Genomic DNA, 19,183 nt, shown 5'->3' on the forward strand with positions numbered 1-19,183 from the left:
AATATAATCTCCCTGCCAAAGCTTTCATGTTACAAAAGCCACTTAGGTCAACCATAGATTGTACTATTAGGTATGTTTAAATTTATATATTATTCTAATGGACTCAGCACTACAGTAGACCCAAGCCTGATCTCTTACTCCAAATAAAACAAATTAGTTCTTAAATGTGGAATTGATCTGTGGCATTTAAACTCTATCTTGATTAAAGAGAGAAGACTAAAATCAAATAAGCATGTATTTTGAGGTTCTATACCTCTGCCCTTCTCTGTTTTAGCTCCTTCAATCACTCCCTCTTTCTTTTCCTCTCTCTCATAATTACAGACATGTCATTGCAGTGGCATTATGTTCACTAAAATGAGCATCATTTATAGGAACTGACGATGTTTAACCTGAAAAAGGAAAAGTACAAGATAGACACTATCACCATCTATAGGTATATGAAAGGTTGGGGGATTAGGCTTGGTCACAAAGAGAAGGGCTAGAGGCAATGGGTAATACTTGAAAAAAAAATAGCATTCATGTAAGAAAAAATTATTCAGATTAAGAACTACCACAAAGTAGAATGGACTGGCACAAGAAGTACTAAGTCCTACTAATGCATTATTGGTAGAGTTGTGAACTGATTCAACCATTCTGGAGAGCAATTTGGAACTATGTCCAAAGGGCAATCAAACTCTGCATACCCTTTGATCTAGCAATGGCACTACTAGGTCTGTGTCCCAAAGAAATCATAAAAAGGAGAAAGGACCAAATATATAAAAAACATTTTTGTGTGGTTGGCAAAGAATTGGGCAGTAGGGAATGGTTGAACAAGTTATGGAGTATGAATGTAGAAGAAAAGTTTCAGATAGAGTTTTTTATTATTATCTATACAACTTTATTATACCATAGTATATATATGTATGCACATCCATTAATTTATACATTATAAATTATACTTGCAATTCCTAGTCTTAGAGATTTTTCAGGACTTACGGTTATCCCTTCTACCTTGCAGAGATTAGGGGCACTGCACCCTTATAATTTGGAGAATTTACGTAAGCATTTTTGGTCCTGCCTTCATATTTAGAAAAAGTTTGAATTATTCCTTTTTTCTTATTTTTATTATAAAATTTGGACTGATATTATATAAAACTATACATATGTTTTATGCATTTCTGAGTTTCTAATTTTTTCTGTGTCATCTACTGGCCTTTATATGTTGCCTGAAGCTTCTACAAAATTCCCCAAATATTCCTATTTAATTTTACATAACAACCAGAGTTATATAGAAATAATGGAGAAAGTTGCAATGTGGAAGAGATAATTGTATTGAGAAGTTAGGATATTTGACTCACATAGGTGATATGTGTCAAAGGGAGGACTGAAAATATACATCAAGAAAGTCTATCAACACGATTTTCCCAAAAGCATGACTTCACATCATGTCTCTGTGCCATATTTTGGTAATTCTTGGAATATTTCAGACATTTTTATTATTATTATATTTGTTATGGTGATCTGTGATCAGGGCTCTTTGATGTTCCTATGGTATTTGTTTTGAGGCACCATGAACTTTACCCATATAAGATGACTAACTTAATAAATATTTATCTGTTCTGACTGTTGCACCTACCTGTTTTCCTGTTTCCCTCTCCTCTGACCTACCTATCCTGAAACATAATAATACTAAATTAGATCAATTAATGACCTTGCAATGGCCTCAAATGAAAGAAAGAGTCAAACAACATGACAAACTTCATCCTTGTCTTATTTTAAGAAATTGCCACAACCACCCCAACCTGTGGCAATCACAACCATGGTCAATCAATAGCCACTGACATCGAGATAAGACTCTCCACCAACAAAAAGACGGTGTATGACTCACTGAAGACTCAGATGATGGTTAGCATTTCTTAACAATAAAGTATTTTTAATGAAGGTATGTATATTTTTTAGACATAGTACTATTAGCACAGTTAATATGCTACAGCATAATATAAACATAACTTTTATATGCATTAGAAAACCAAAAAATTAGTGTGACTTGCTTTATTGTAGTGATCTAGAACTGAAACACAACATGCCTGTATATAAAAAGAAAACTACTGATTTGAACTTTCAATGACTTCCTTCCAATTCTTTACACATTAAAATAAAAACCCCCTCAACTGCCATTTCAGACCCCCTCAGAATTAGATTTCTATTTATGTTTTTAGCTTTATTTCACATTATACTCTGACACTCTCACATACACACACTCATTCTATAGCCCAAACTTCTGTAGAATGGAAACCTCTTTTTAAATTTAATTTTTTTAATATAATAGCTTATTTTCAAAATACATCAAAGATTTCAACATTTGCTCTTGCAAAACCTTGTGTTCCAAATATTTTTCTCTCCCTTTCTCCCTCCCCCTCCCTTAGACAGCCAGTAATCCAATATAGATTATACATATGCAATTCTTCCAAACATATTTAGAATGGAAACTTCTTGAAAGGCAGAAACATTTTATTTTGTCCCAAGCTTCATTCACAGGTCTGACTGCAATCTGAACTAGCACAGAACTTGACATGGGTCATTTCATTCTTCCTCAGGCAAGCTGAGAATTCTTTCTTCCTTGGGGTTTACCATGTTTAGTTTTAGACTTAAGTGTGGCCCCCAAAATAATGTCAACCTTACTACATCTCAGAAATCCCCAACCTACATGCAGCAGCCTCTTCTGTAGCAAAAGTGATAGGCATATGCCATTATAACTAGCTGTTATATTTATCTGTGTACATGTTTTATTGGAGAAGGATATGGCAAGCAACTCCAGTATCTTTACCTTGAAAACCCCAAAAGAGGGTTAAATAATCAAACATAACTGAAATGACTGAACAACAACCACCTATTTTTCAAACAATGTACCTTTCTTGAAGCCTGGGACTGGCATTTTTATTTATTCCCCAGACCTAGTACAGTGTTTTGAACAGTTATAATAACAACAACTAAAATTTACATACTTTGCAAAACACTTTACAAGAATTATCTCATTTTGTAGATGTCCATAAATTGGGGAATGGCTAAGTAAGTTATGGTATATGAAAATAGTGGAATGTTATTGTACTTTAAAAAATATCGAACAAACTGATTTTAGAAAGGCCTGGAAAGATTTACACAAACTGATGCTGAGTGAAATAAGCAAAACCAGAAATAGATTACACACAATAACAGCAAGACTGTGTAATGATCAACTATAATATATTTGATTCTTCTCAGTGATTCAGTGATCCAAAACAATCTTAATTAACTTTGGATGGAAAACACTATCCACATCCAGGCAGAGAACTATGGAGACTGAAGGTAAATCAACACATGCTATGTCCACTTTCTTTTTTCTTTTTCTTCCATTTTCTTTTTTGCTTGTGATTTTTCCTTTTTGTTCTGATTTTTCTCTCCCAACATGATTCATAAGGAAATATGGTTTTTTAAAAAAAGAATGTACATATGTAATCAAACAAAAATAAATTAAAAAAAAGAATTAGCTTGTTTTGTCTTCAAACAACTCTGGGAGGAAAGTGCCATTATTATCTCCCTTTTACAGGAGAGGAATCTGATGCTCAAAGAGGTTAAATGACTTGCATAGGGTCATACAACTAGTATCTGAGATTAGATCTGAATTCAAGTCTTCCTGATTCCAAGTCTAATATTTCATGGACTGCTGCCCTTAATAGATTTTATTATTGGCTTGTTTTTTTTTTTTTTTTTTTTTTTCCTTTCAAGGCAATTAGGATTAAGTGACTTACCCAGGTCTATTAAGTACCTAAGTCTAAATTTGAACTCGGGTCCTCCTGACTCTAGGGCAAACTCTTTTATACCATATAAATGTACCAGAACTAGTTTTTCAACCTTATTGTGAAAGGGTTATAGTCCAAGCTGCTAGAATAGAAATAGGAGGTAACATTGGCTCAGGGACAAAAAAAAAAAGGTTGCTTTTTTGTTTTTGTTTCCCAATACATTCTCTGATTAAGTCCTTTCATCAAAGGGTTATGTTTTTTTGTTTGTTTGTTTGTTTGAAGTTTGAAGTTGAAGTTAGAAGTTGTTTGAAGACATTGAAGTTCTGAATATTCAGTCAACTCCAAATTGTTTCATAAATGGCAAGCATCAATTTCATCTAATTATGGATTATATGTGAATCATTAGTATTTCTTCCATTCTCTTAAACGCTGTTTTCTATAAGATTCTCGAAGGACACTCACTATATTTTCTATTTCTTTTGTATACTTTACATGACCTAGTATGGCATTAGTCACATTAAAAGCATTTGATAACAATTGCTACCCAGTCCTTTTTGTCCCTATATCATAGGTCATGGACTTTACACAAACCTCGAAAGCAGAGATTTTTAACCTGAGGTTCATGAATTTGTATCTTTAGAAAATATTTTGATAGTTTTATTTCAATATTCTGATATAGAATTTATTTCAATATAATTTGTAATCCTTTGTATTTTTTATCTTGTGCATTTACAATCATTTAAAAAGGAATCTACAGGTTTTGCCAAGTTTTCAAAGGTGTTTATCACATACCAAAAATGTTTAAAATCTGTCGTAAATGCTTTTACTCACCTAAGAAATGATGGAGGTAGCAGAAAATTCTGACAATAAAGTTCATTAATTGGCTACACAGAACCACTATCAGATCAATCAGCCATTTATTATGGGCCTACTATATGCTAGGTACTACAGTATTGTTATTTTTCAGTCATTTTGAGTTGTATCCAATTCTTTGTGATCCATTTGCGATTTTCTTGGCAGAAATACTGGAGTAATTTGCCACTTCCTTCTCCAGCGCATTTTACAGATGAGGAAACTGAGACAAACAGAATTAAATGAGTTGCCCAGGGTTACACAGCTAACAAGTGTCTGAGGCCATATATGAACTCAGGAAGATGAGTCTTCCTGACTCCAGGTGCCATCACTAGACCATCTTGCTGCCCCAGCACTGTGATAAATTCTGTTTATGAAAGGCAAAAATTAGTCATCAACTTCAAAGAGCTTACATTACATATATGTAAATCTGTTATTTAAATATGGTAATTTTGGGGCACTAACAGCAAGGACATAGGAGGGGGAGATATATATATATATATATATATATATATTTCTAAGACAGGGGAGATGAGTAGGAACAACATTCTAGGAGTAGGGGGCAATTTATACAATGGAATGGAGAAGTTGATTGCAGGGAACATATGTAAAAGAGAATAACAGGACTAAAAAGATAAGCTAGAACCATGCTGTTGAAATGGGCTTTAAATTCAATGTACTGTACAGAGCACTGTTTTCTATAATCAGAAACCTATATTCAAATTCCTTTCTCCTAAAAAGCTAATACATTCTAAACATTCAACACATCTGATTTTATAGGTGTTTTCAAGAATTGTTTTGGCTGAAAAATTTATGATTCTGTAGCCAACCTCTATGTGATCTTCTTTGAATTAAGTCAAATTAGCCCTAGGATGACAAAAACACTGATATTTTCTGTTATCAATTCTTCCTGAAGCCTTTGAGAACTGCCTTTGAGAATTAAGGGTCATCTGTATTCCTCAGTGAGACATTATGGTAGGAATTTAGTTGAACAGGCTAACAAAGTTGGTGAGTTCCTTCCTTCCCCCCTTCCTCCCTCCCTCCTTCCCTCCTTCCCTCCTTCCCTTTTTCCTTCTCTTCCCTCCCTCCCTCCCTTCCTCCCTCCCTCCTTTCCTCCTTCTCTTTTTCCCTCTCTTCCCTCCCTCCCTCCCTTCCTCCTTCCCTCCTCCCTTCTTTCCTTCTTCCCTCCCTTTCTCCCTCCTTTCTTTCTTTCTTCTTTCTTTCTTTCTTTCTTTCTTCTTTCTTTCTTTCTTTCTTTCTTTCTTTCTTTCTTTCTTTCTTTCTTTCCTTCCTTCCTTCCTTCCTTCCTTCCTTCCTTCCTTTTTTCTTTCTTTCTTTCTTTCTGAAAATCAGAGTTCTTTGGGGAAAGCTACTTTAAAATAATTTATCACAATTTACATGTTGCTTTTTATTTTTGTACAATCTGTAATTTCTTCAATGAGTAGAATTAATTCTAGTAGTGGAAATTCCCACTTCCAACACACAAAGCCAATTCACTTGTTACTGAGAGTTGTGGGACCTTCTGGGGATTCATGATTCCACGATCACAAGTGAAACTAGTATGTCATGGATAGAATTTGCACTAAGGCCTGCCTAGGTCCAAAGCTGCTCCTCTATTAACTATACCAAGCCTCTTATAATTAAACTTTTGACTTGAAAACAATGTAATCTCTTAAAGAATTCACACATTTCCCCTCCAATCTTGTCCATAACATTTTCTTAAAAACAGTTCCTCTCCCCCTCCCCCCCAATAAACTTTAGTCTCTGGAAGAATTGTCACAAATCTCTACTTAACTTAGCTAAAATTGATAGGTAGTCTACTTAAAAGTAATCATTCCAACACACATATTTTTCCAGCATCCTTATTTTGAACTATTACTAGGACACTAATTATAGACGAAGTTCTAGAAAAAGGAAATTAAGGAATTAATTGGGTTAGGTTCCTTGCAGCTCTCAGATTGCCTAAGCTGCAGGAACTAATAGATTAATATTTCATGTTTAGAGCTCTCATGCTTAATAGTTGTTCTCTATTTGGTGCTAAAGGAATTTGTGATTGGCCAAATACAAAGTGAGATTAGCCTAATCTGCCAGTTCATTCACTGTATAAACCAACATTTGGCAAATTAAGTGAATCAAAGCAAGACAAAATTATCAAGATGCCAAAAGTTGTATGCTGCCTATTTTCATTACTGAACAGTTGTTTAATATAAATTATTCATGATAACCTCCTAGTGAAAACTAATAAGAGTCCTACAAAACATTTTAAAAAGAGAATGTTGGTCTCATCATAGTAAAATCTAACTTCAGTGCTCTGCTATTTGCTTTGTTTCTACTAAGAAAGTTTATTTATTTTGGTGAAAAGCTGATATCTTTGACACTTACTAAAATTAAAAAGTAGAATTTCCATATTTGAGTTGTGGTACAAAGTAGTTGAGCTCACTATAATGTATCATGGCACCAGGGGGAAAATACAAGAGTTGGAGCAAAAAGATTTGATTACAATTCCAGACCTTCCATTTATTTGCTATATGATCTTAAACAGGTCACTTCTAAGCCTCAGGGTCCTCAGCTCTAAAATGAGTAAGAACAGCATTTGTTATTGCTGTTCAATTGTCTAACTCTTTGTGACTCCATTTGTCACAAATGGCAAATTTTCTTGGCAAAGATACTGAAGTAATTTGCCATTTTACAGATGAGCAAACTGAGGCAAACAAGGTATAGTGACTTGCTCAGTGTCACAAAGCTACCAAGTGTTTGAGACCAGAGGAGATGAATTTTCCTAACTCCAAGACTGGCACTGTCCATTGAGTCATAGTTACTCAATGACATTTGTACTATAAATCTTAAAGAAAGCAATTTATAAAACCTAAGCTATTGAGAAATTATGAGCTGTTAACAGACTATTGGTTCTTCTGTGCAAAGGAACTACCCCCACAAATTCTTCTGAGTCATCTTACTGTCTAACCAGAGATGTTAAATTTGAGGTCAATGAGCCATAATCAATCCGTAAAACTGTGTTAGGCCCAAACCAAATTAAAATGTATCTGGGAAATGTTTAACAAAATAAATAGAAGCACAGTAATATCATGTTAGTTTGTGATTTTTAAAAAGTCACGACACAACCACAGGGATGTTTCTTTTTGTGTTTGACACCCCTGGTCTAAATTTTTGAAAACCAATGACCACAGCCTTAGGAAAGAGTTTGCAACTGATGATAAGCACAAAAATTTTCCGGACAAAAAGTTTAAAATAAAAAGTTTCACAGGAAGAATTGGATCTCATGTTTTTCTTTTTATATATGGGGAAGAAATGTCTAAACCACAGAAAATACCGTTCATCTTTTATTAAGACTGTTTTGCTGAAGAAGGCACCTGAGCTAATGTCTGGATAGTTAAGTACTTTCTGTCTAGATCACATCTCCCAAAAGGATTTGGAAAAAAGACTGCATGGATTCCTTGGGTGCTATGCATGAAGCAGCCATACATATCACTATGTGGAGGGAGCTCTGGAGGGCTAATATGCAGAGAAATAGCATAATAGAGAAGCATTTCTTCCCATTTACAGACCTTCAGAGCTGGGCAGGGAAGCTCCCCATGTCAGTAACTTACAGAGACCCACAAATAGGAGCCAGACAGGTAAGGAGGTGGCACTGGGGAGCACTGGCTAAAAAAGAAGAAAGCAGCTTAAAGTGTGCAGTTAATGGTATCTAGTACAAGCTACCCTTCCCAGTCAGTGGTCCTGACCTATGTTTTACTACTGAACTCATGAGTCTGAGAGAAGGAAGCTGATGATTTTGTGCAGCCCTGCCTCACTAAAATCCAATTCATTTCAAGACTTTACCTTCCTGATATTATTGATCCTCTTCAAGAAGGAAGGACTAACAATAACATCTTTCCTAATAAAAACCATCCACAGGCTGCATATAACTTAGAAAACCACATTTTTAGCATTATCCATGTCTTATCATATTTTTATTTATTTTGTTAACTATATCCAAATTACGTTTTAATTTGGTTCAAACTCACTGAGGAGTGGTGTGTATTTAAAGCCTCTGCATTATAGCAACTATTTGGGAGTTAAATAAGTTGATTAACTATTTTAATCGTTCACTACTAACAGGGTGAGGAGATGGAAGATTTTATCGAACAAATGAACTTCCTGGGTATCTCTTTCTTGTAGTTTATAGACTAAGGAGAACAGAAAAGGACTTTAACCTAAGAAGCAAGGTTTGCCTTAGTAGATGAAACTGATAAGAGTTTAGAATGTCACATCTTTTGATACAAATGGTTAATGCTTGGGGGTTTTAATAAGCTTTTAGCAAATCTAATTAAAATATTTGTTTAACCATGACATTCAGATTTGAATGACTGAGACTAGCTATACATGCTATGAGTGGTAACAGTCTCAGGGTGAGGGCTGAAGGGATGAGTGGCAAGATACGATCCTGGACCTCCTGGACTCAGACAAAGAACCTGGGATGTAATTAGATATAAAGCAGAATACTGGGCGATTGACAGTCATCTTCCTCAAATTCTGTTATAATAAGGAGAAAACAGCCTATCATCTAAAAGGGCTATGATGTGTTTTTTTTTTTAAAGAACAATAATTTTATTAGATGTTTCTATGCCAAAATCATAATCTGTAATCAGCATTGTACAAAAAAGCTTTCAAAAGATAATAGTTCATAATATGGATATATGTTTAAAATTATTGTACATGTATAACCTATAACAGATTGATTTTTATCTTGGGGAGGAGCAGATAAGGAAAGGAGAAAAAAATTGGAACTCAAAATCTTACAAAAATGAATGATAAAGACTACATGTAATTAGAAAAATAAAATACTTCTGGGATTTAAATTAAAGGTAACAATCTATCATAGGGGATCCAAATCGTGCAAAAAGGATAAAGTATATAGATTCACAAAATGACCCCCATTATTCTGTCTGCTACCCAAGCTGAAACATAGATGCTCTTTTCCTCCAAAACCAATGTCTTTTGTTTTTATATTCATTAAATTTCCCCATGTATCCTCCTCCTGAAATAAGAGAGCCATTCTATATAACAAAGTTGTTTTTTTTTTTTTTAAGAAAGAAAGGGAGAGGGCAACAAAACCTGATCAATAAATTGAAGAAATCTGAGACTATAAGCAATGTTTTATACCCAAAGGACCCCTCCTTCAGGAAAGGAGTTGGGAAAAGTACCTTCTTTGATACTTTTTTTTTTTCAAATGAGACTCTTAAAGTTTCCTTTATATCTTTAGAATCTTAATGTAGTCTAGAGCATGACTGAAAATACTACTACATTACAGTAAGGTATTCTGATATTTAACATGTCCTAGTTAACATGGGGGATGAAAAATCAGTGAGCTTTCAAGGCATATTTCTAGCCTATTATTATGCAGATACAACTGCAGTCTAAATGAAGGCTGCAACAGTGGTAAGCAATCACTGCAAGAACTGATTTGTATGCATGATCACTTTACACCGCGCAGGTACAGCTGGCCACTTTGCTATCTCAATTCTTGGTGAGCTTTGCTGCCTACACACTTCTTGACTTTTGCAGCCAGTGATTATAGAAGTTTTAGATTGAGATATGGAATACTCAAGAGGCAAAGGCTTGCCCAAAGTCACAAAGAAAATAGCAAAGCTGATTTGTGCTCTTTCCATGAAACTATATACAATGTATGCAACATTCAAGCCAATATACAAATATCAAACTCTCATACAAAATTCGAGCATAGTTAGCTGGTCAAATAACAAAGAGAGAAAATATGTCTTTCTTTCCCCTTACTTATTAATTCATTCATAAGAGACAATTGGAGTTAAGTAACTTGCCCAGGGTCATACAGCTAAGTAAGAGTCTAAGACTGAATTTGAACTCAAGGCCTGACTTCAGGGCTATTCTCTATCCACTACCCTTATTTAGCTCTCCCTATTTTCTTTTTAAGAAAATTATATGATTTTAAAGGTGAGACTAGAGAAACTAGACTACACACACACACACACACACACACACACACACACACACACAAAGTTCCTGGGAAGATAATAAATTAGGCAATTCAAAAGAATCATCTGAAAAGGGGGAAGAAAGAAGGGAATAAGTATTTAGTAATCACTTACTATGGGTCAAGTACTGTCCTAATGCATGTCTCATTTGAAAACAGTCTTGAAAGTAAAATCATAGCTGACAAAGGATTACAACTAATATATTTTTTCCATGTTTGATCCTCCTGATTCCAGGGCTGGTGCTCTATCTATTCTGCCATCAAACTGTCCCATTTTTTCATATTTGGAAATCTGAATTAGAAGCAGGAATGCTCTCCTTCTTCTGTGCTGACTATTGATCTCCTTGGCTTCCTTTAAGTCCCAACAAAAATCCCATTTTCTATAGAGAATCTTCCCTAAATCCTTTTAATTCCAGTGCTTTCCTTTTAAAAAATTATTTATTAATTTAAATATTTAATTATTTCCTATTTATCCTGCTTGCTTTGTATGTATTTATTTGCATATTGTCTCCCCCATTAGATTGTAAACTCTTTGAGGGCTTTTTCTTGTTATTCAGTATTTCGCTCTGACTCTTCATGATAGATACCCTTTGGGGTTTTCTCGGTTGAGATGCTGGAACTGTCTATAATTTCCTTTTCTTGTTCATTTTTGCAGATGAGGAAACTGAGGCAAGCAGGGTAAAGTGACTTGCCCAGCATCACCTAGCATGTCTGAAGTCAAATTTGAACTCAGGAAGATGAATCTTCTTGACTCTAGAACTGGTACTCTATAAACTACATAACTAGTTGCTCTGCCTTGAGGAAAAAGGACTGTCTTTTGCCTCTTTTTGTATTCCTCATGCTTATTACACTGCCTGGCACATAGCAGATACTTAATAAGTGTTTCTTGATAGATTAATAGGAGAGAATAAATAGGCCTTTCTCTCTATGCCCATTTCTTTGGAGTTCACTAATAACAATGGAATTCCCTCTTCCTTGGGGATGCTGAAGCCAATCTTATTTAAAACATTTTGATAAAGTCAACTGTAATAAAGAATGCAAAGCATACACTCCAAATAAATAGATGACATTAAGCTCTTCCAAGTAAGATGTCAAACCGTTGAGGGAAAAGGACAGGAAAAACTGTTAAAAATAGCAGAAAACTCCAGCTGAATTTCAATAAGGGTAGAGTAAATGTAAGTTTTAGTAAAAAATAGTTCAAATTATTCTTACAATTTAAGATGGGAAAAGAGCAACCATGTGCAGACCGTTTTATGGAAACAACGGCACAATATTTCACTGTTATGAAAAGGGCTAACAAAATGCTGTATGTTGTCAGAAAAAGTTTTAGAAATAATTCAAATGACATGGAAGTTCACAAAGTGTTTTGGAATCTTGTTTTTCCTGTGTGCAATGCAATTCTCCAAACAAACTAGAAATAACAGTGCTATCATTGTATAAAAACATGGCATCTCTGTATCTAGAAATTAATCCTATTCCTCTTATTCTCTCTAAGCACAGGAAGAAGAAAAAAGACATTTACATTTTTTTTTCAAGCAAAGTTTTTGACTTTCTTTGAGCTCCTTGTGTTTTTACTCTTTTACAGGGAGCAAATCTGAAAGCTGTGGGCCAAGGTTTAAGACCTGAATCTGATTAGCTAGCTGTGACCTTGGACAGCTCACTTTCCCTTGTTAAGTGTGTTTAGGTTGTCTTTAAGAACACAATGATGTTCTTAGTCACTTGGAATTTTGGAAAAATGCAAAGTGAGAGAGTGGAGTTGTGATTTCATTGTTGTTATAGAATTGTTTTCCAGTTGTATCCAACTCTTTTGGAGTTTTCTTGGCAAGGATACTGGAATGATCTACCATTTCCTGCTCCAGTTTACAGATGAGGAAACTGAGGTAAACAGGGTTCAGTGATATGCTCAGAGTTACACAACTAGTAAGTGTCTGAGGCACTTATTTGTGATTTGAACTCACAAAGATGAGTTTTCCTGACTCCAAGTCTGATAATGTATCCACTATACCATTTGCTGCCTTATTATTTCTTTAGCGAAAAGGGATTTTTGTGGATGAAAATTCTTTCTACTAAATGCAGATGTGGACCTATAATCTAGAAGAATTACTGAAGCACTAAGGGATTAATAATTTAGCCATGGTCACTCAGACAAGATATGTCTGAAGCAGGACCTAAATCAAAGTCTTCTTGAATCTAAAACCAGCTCTCTGTCTATTTCTTTATGATGCTCCCAACATTTCTAAGCCTGAATAAAATTCCTAACAAAAATTGAAATCTTTAGTAAAAGATAGTTTTATGATCAGCTCTTCAAGAGCAGGGCATAACCCATTAATCTCATTTTTTGGGGGGACAGGATACAAACCTTGTAAATTGAAGGAACTGTGTAGAAATAACACATCTAGTTTTCATCAAGCATTTGACAAGGTCTTTCATTATAACCTTGTGGACACGATAAAGTGGCAAGAGCTTTATGTTAATAGACTAGGCAAATATGAGTTGTATGGCTGAATCTTAACCAGAGTAATTAATAGATTGATATCATCCTAAAGGTACAGTTATTGTGGAGTCTCTACTCCAAGGGATCTGTCTTTGATCTTGTTCTGGATCAGCATGTTTATCAATGTCTTGGATGGGAGTATAGATGGACAATTCATCCAATTTTGATATGGCAAGAAGCCAGAAAGGAGAGTTCAATGATGAATAACAAAGTAGAATATTGTACAATGGGTCAAATCTAGAAAGATCACATTTTATAGAAATAAATGTAAAGTCTACATTTAGGTTAAAAATAAATTGTACAAAATGCTGTTTGTGTTGGGGAATAAAGAGGAATACAGGGGATAACTATGATTATGTAAAAACAGAAGACATCAGTAAAAACTTATTTTTTTAAAAAACAAGTTGCATAAGCAGAAGATGGGGGAGACATAACTAACCCATAGTGCATGTAAAAAATACCAGAAATTTTAGTGAATTGCAAGCTCAATATGAATCATCAAATATTGAGGACATTCAATGAGTTCAGAGAAGGGGATATAAAACTACATGAGGAAAGACTTTGGATATTTGTCCTAGAGAATACTCAATGGACAGAGACAGACAATCTCTGTATTGAAAAATGGAAGCTGTGAGTAAAAGATGACGAGAGACAAATTTTGGCTGAAAATAAGGAAAACTTCCTACCAATTTTAGCTGTCCAAAAAGTAAATGGGCCTGACTTGGGAGGCTGTAGGTTCCCGTTCACTTTTCTGATGTTATAGAGTGGAAATTGGACCTCTGAGTTCCTACTACTCCTGAGATTCTGGACTCTGTAATTCTTAAGCACAGTAACTTCCTCAAAAGAAAAAAAGGATGAATTTGCTAAAAGTCATCGTTGTTATTGTAGTTGAATTGTTTTCAGTCTTGTCTGAGTCTGTTACCACTTTTGGGTTTTATTATTATTATTATTTTTAGCAAAAATACTAGAGTGATTTAGCATTTTCTTCTCTAGCTCATTTTACAGGTGAGGAAACTAAGGCAGAATGGAGTGACTTGCCCAGGGTCACACAACTAGGCTCTAGCTCAAGTTCTAGGACTCTAGGACTCATATTCTATCCAGTGGATTGTCATAGGTTATTCTTCCTTTATCACATATTCTTTTTGCAGTTTAAAAAAATCACTGGTATAGTTTTTTTGTTTTTAACAATGAATAGAAGGAAATAACCATGTTAGACAGAAATATTTACATTTAATTTCTCAAATCAGTAATTAACTTGTCAAAAATCCCAGTACAGAAAATGTAACACAATCTTGTTTTTAGGGGGCAGGTGAAAAAGGAAGGAATAGAGACACAATCCCATTAACTGTACACACACACACACACACACACACACACACACACATCCTGAAAATCAATATTAATTCCTCTATTACTATCACAACCAACAACACTTATTCAACAAAATTTAACATAACATTTTTTTATTAAGTGTCTCCTATTTATAATGCAGTATTCTAGGGGTGCTGTGGGAAATAGATAAATATTACATTGTCTATTACAGATGATGCCATTTTGCACATCTGATGTCGCAATAACTTAGGGTGAACAGCAGAAACATTTTACTAAAGAATCAATTGCAGTCTCAGTAAAATGGGAACTCATGCTGTTCCACAGGAATGCAATTGCTTTATTCTCTGATAATGCAGGAGGCAACATTCTGTCACTAGTAGGTTCTAGGGGACAGTGGTAGAGCTTTAGCCTAGAGTGTAATCACTACCGTGCTTAGATATTAAAATGTTAGAAAAATGCATTTTGCTTTTCCCCACCCCCTCACCCCGCCTTTTTTTTTTTTTTTGGCTGAATGATGCAAGAATGATAAACATGTATTTTGGGTACAAGTGAAATCTAACATACCAATCCAGCCTCTGATGAGCTACATTTTATCCTAAAAAATGATCACACTTAAATCAGAAACATATAAAAGCATTAACATGAAATGACTAGAAATAATCCTCTGTATCAATCATTGTTAACCTTCCATTTATGACATCAAGAAGTTGTTTATTTTAAAGTGCCTCTTTAAAATAAAGCATTATTTTGTTCAATGCATTTATAAGCATATTTTGACACACCTACACACAGTGTATACACTGAAAGCATAAACACATGGACAGTGTCTCATTGGAACTATGTGCTTTCAATATGTGGTATTCCTATCTCAGATATTTAACAATTGTATTTCATATGCATGCACAGAAATCCTCCCCCACCCTATCCACATACACAGTGTCATCTCTTCATCCTTGCTGAAATCCAAATGTTCCTTTAACAATGCACTCACTGCATTTGAGAAACACCCAAGAAAAAGCGAAGTGGTGATTTTATAATTAACTCGACCCAGCTCTGTCCCTGAAACCTCCTTCATGTCAGTGCAGGCTCTTCCTGGCTTTCTGAATGTGTGATCTGCATGTCTAATAATGAAGAGATTTCGCCAGCTTTTGCTTCCTGGCACAGCCTCTTACCTTGGAATGCTGCAGCTGAAGGATCTGTTCCTCAAGCTGCTGCCTCTTGCCTTCTATTTCAGTCTGTCTTTTTCTTTTTTCCTTTAAAAATAAAGTGAGAGCGCCTGTAAGACCGGGTAGGTGTTGGTTCCAATGATTTCAAAATAGCAAAAAGAAACAGAGGCAGAGAACATCTGTACACATGCTTCCAGGGATGCTGGGCACACACGCAGTGTCACCTGCTTCTGTCTGCAAGCATGTTGCGAATAGCAGCATTCTCGGAACGTGTCTGCTGTGGGTTAGCTACTTGTTCAGCAAGTAGGAGGAATCCTCCCCACTCAGCTTCACATCAAGAAGCCTCAGTTTAATCCAGAGCAAAAGCAGAGAACTTTAACCCACCCTCTTCACTCCACAGTCATGTTCTGAGTCTTCTGTTAATATTCTTTATTGAACAGTGTGTGATTTATTAAAAGAAAAATAATAAGAGACAGGGAAGTCTTTTATTCAAATATATTTCAAGTGTGATAGATAAAAAAATGGAAAATTTTATGGTGATGGCTCTGTTCAAGCAAGATTTAAAGACTCCCACTCCCTCTCCCAATAAAGTAAAATTAATTGTATTAGGCAAAGCTACTGAAAATATTTACTCACTAAGTAAGAATTTACTCATTCAACAATGAACTACCAAAGAGATGACAGAATAGGTGTTTGATAACTTTAGCCTTTGAAGATTATACTGAATAAAGGAACTCCCAGATTCCAAACATTTACTCCAAGGTCCAAATTTTTTTTTTTAAATTCAAATCCAACCAGAGATACTAATTGTGTGATCCTAGGCAAGTCACTTAACCCTGTTTGCCTCAGTTTCCTCATCTGTAAAATGACATAGGGAAGGAAATGGCAAACCACTACAGTATCTTTGCCAGAAAAGTCCAAAATGGGATCACTAAGAATCAGTCATGGCTGAAAGAAACAACAACAAAATACCTCTTCCTAAGGCAGCTAGATGGTGCAATGGCTACAGCAATGGTTGAAGTCAGAAGGATCTGAGTTCAAATTCAAACTCAGACACTTAACACCTACTAGCTGTGTTACCCTGGGCAAGTTACTTAACTCCAATTACCTGGTGCCTTCTCCCTATCTCTCCCCCCCCCCACCCTAAATCAAACCCAAAACACCTCTCTCAAATCCTATAGTAATAGATGGTATGAAGGCAAACCTAGGTTTGTAAAGGGCATACTTAGAGGAATACAAGTTCTAAAAAATGTAACAAATCTTTCATTTTTTTAAATTAACAGATATTTATTTTCTCTTCTGCCTCCTTCTTAGGAAAATAGAACAATAAACAAATGCACATAATCAAACAAAACAAATTTCCAGTAGATTAAATTAAAAAATTTATGTCTCATTCTGCCCCTTGATTCACCTCTTTGTAGGAGGCGAGTGATATATTTTATCAGTCGTCATCAGAATTCTTATGTCTTTCCATGTCATTTTACAGTGCTGTTATTGTCCAAATTTGTTCTACATAACTTCTTTTGAGTGTTCCCAGGTTTCTCTGAAACCATTAATTTCATCATTTCTTACAGCACAATAATATTCCACTATATTCATATGCTACATGTTCTTTGACCATCCCCCAATTGGTAGGTACCCCCTGCATTTCTGATTCTTTTCCACTACAAAAAAAGCTGCCAAAAATATTTCTGTAATACAGATCCTTTGTTTCTTTGATCTCTTTAGGGTATAGACTTAATAAGTGATATTGCCAGATGAAAGGGTCTGCACAACTTAGTATTTTGAGGGGCAAACTTCTAAATAGTCTTCCAGAATGGTTAAACTGACTCATAGATCGACCAATATTGAAACAATATTCCTCTTTTTCCCACAGCTCCTCCAATGTTTGTCATTTTTCCTTTTTTTTTTTGTCAACTTTATCAATCTATGTGAGATTCTTTGAAGTTTGAAAGGCTTAGACTATGGGATTAATGAGTATGATCTTAAAAAGTCTAGTTAAGTTGAAAACAATAATTATTATGATATATTATTGAAGAGTTTTATGTATGTGTGTTTATATATGCATATATCTGTGTGTATATATATCTATATGTAGTTTATTTGCTTTATGATAGTTATTTATTAAGAAGTACTAACTAAGTGATTATGACCAGAACTAGTCTAAAGAAATACCCAGAGTGGTGAAATATTGCAATCATGTAATATTTGAAAAGATACTTTATTTTTCTTACCTTTGATATTTTAAAATGTATTCATAGAAAAATCATTTTCCCATCCATGTGCATATAGCTTCTCTTCTAATTCTCAATTGAAATGATTAAAAAAAGAATTTGAACTGAACTAATTCACAATGGTATGGGCTTTATTTTGCTGTAGTTTGGGTTTGATTTCTTTCTTTCTTTCTTTCGGCAAGGAAATTGGGATTAAGCAACTTGCCAAAGGTTACACAAGTTAGTGTCAAGTGTCTGAGGCCAAATTTGAACTTAGACCCTCCTGATTCCAGAATCAGTATAGTTTCCAATACTGCTTAGAATAGCTCACTGTACTGTAATATCTTCCTTTATTCACACATGCAAAGTGATACACTAGAATTTCAGATTAAGGCAGTTTATTGCCATATTGGATTTTCTGGCAATAAAGTAAAAGCCCAGATACTCAAGAATCATTCCCAAAGACAGACTTTCATCAATGATGTTATACTGCTGAAAATACTGGAATTCTACAATCTCTCAAAAAAAAAAAACCCACCCTAAAACCTGAAGCTGTGAATGATCTAAAGGGTTATGATGAGAGGTATATTAGGCAAAGGTAATTTTCAGCTTGTTTCCAACTATAATGTGCAAAGAATGATATAAAAATCATCAAGGACATTTATTTTCAGAAAAGAGGTGGTCAAGTCATGTTAAGAGTGAGATGTGTCGAATGGACAACTTTAATATTTATTGCATTAATGTCCAGCTTTTATGTCAGAGGAGGAAGAGAGAATAAATGTCTTTTAAATGGTTAGTTACTCTGTGTCAGCACTAAATTTCTTTGCAGATATTATCTCATTTAATCAGAGGCAGAACCTGAACTCAGAACTTCCTGATTGTCAAGATCTTATCTAAGTCCCTACTAACATATATACCATTGACAGCAGTTGGGTGTCAAGAGCAGAAACCAATTAAGGGGAATATAATTTCATTTTAGGTACCTCAATATTGTTTGTTTGCTTTTGGAGGCAATTGGGTTAGGTGACTTGCCCTGGGTAATATAGCTAGTAAGATTCTTGGGTCAATTTGAAATCAGGTCCTGTCTTCAGGGCTAGTTCTCTATCCATTGCACCACCTAGCTACACCAATCTTGAGGTCATGAAGGAACACTCCAAAAGTAAAGGCCAGTAGGCTTGCTTAGACCTAAGACACTAGATCTAGTTTAAGAGAGATAGGTTAGGTTTTACTGATAAAGACTTGTCAATTATATTCCTAAAGCTGATAGTTAAAGTTGATTTTATAATAAGGGGAAAAAGAAAGAGAAAATGCATACCTTGCCAGATTTTAGAATTGAGCTTGTAGAGCATGAAGGGTTT

General features: G+C 34.8%; 1 protein-coding gene across 7 annotated transcripts in view; it reads right to left on the bottom strand.

Annotated features, from left to right (window-relative positions):
- The window catches only part of PALM2AKAP2 (PALM2 and AKAP2 fusion), a 518,845-nt gene that overhangs the window by 402,173 nt on the left and 97,489 nt on the right, over positions 1–19,183 (bottom strand). For all 7 annotated transcript variants that reach the window (XM_051961361.1, XM_051961372.1, XM_051961410.1 and 4 more), the window contains exon 2: positions 15,619–15,699. In XM_051961361.1, coding sequence (XP_051817321.1) covers positions 15,619–15,699 — 81 coding nt within the window. The remainder of the gene's footprint in view (positions 1–15,618; positions 15,700–19,183) is intronic.

This window comes from Antechinus flavipes, chromosome 1 (assembly GCF_016432865.1).
Source record: "Antechinus flavipes isolate AdamAnt ecotype Samford, QLD, Australia chromosome 1, AdamAnt_v2, whole genome shotgun sequence".
Classification (NCBI taxonomy): Eukaryota; Metazoa; Chordata; class Mammalia; order Dasyuromorphia; family Dasyuridae; genus Antechinus; species Antechinus flavipes.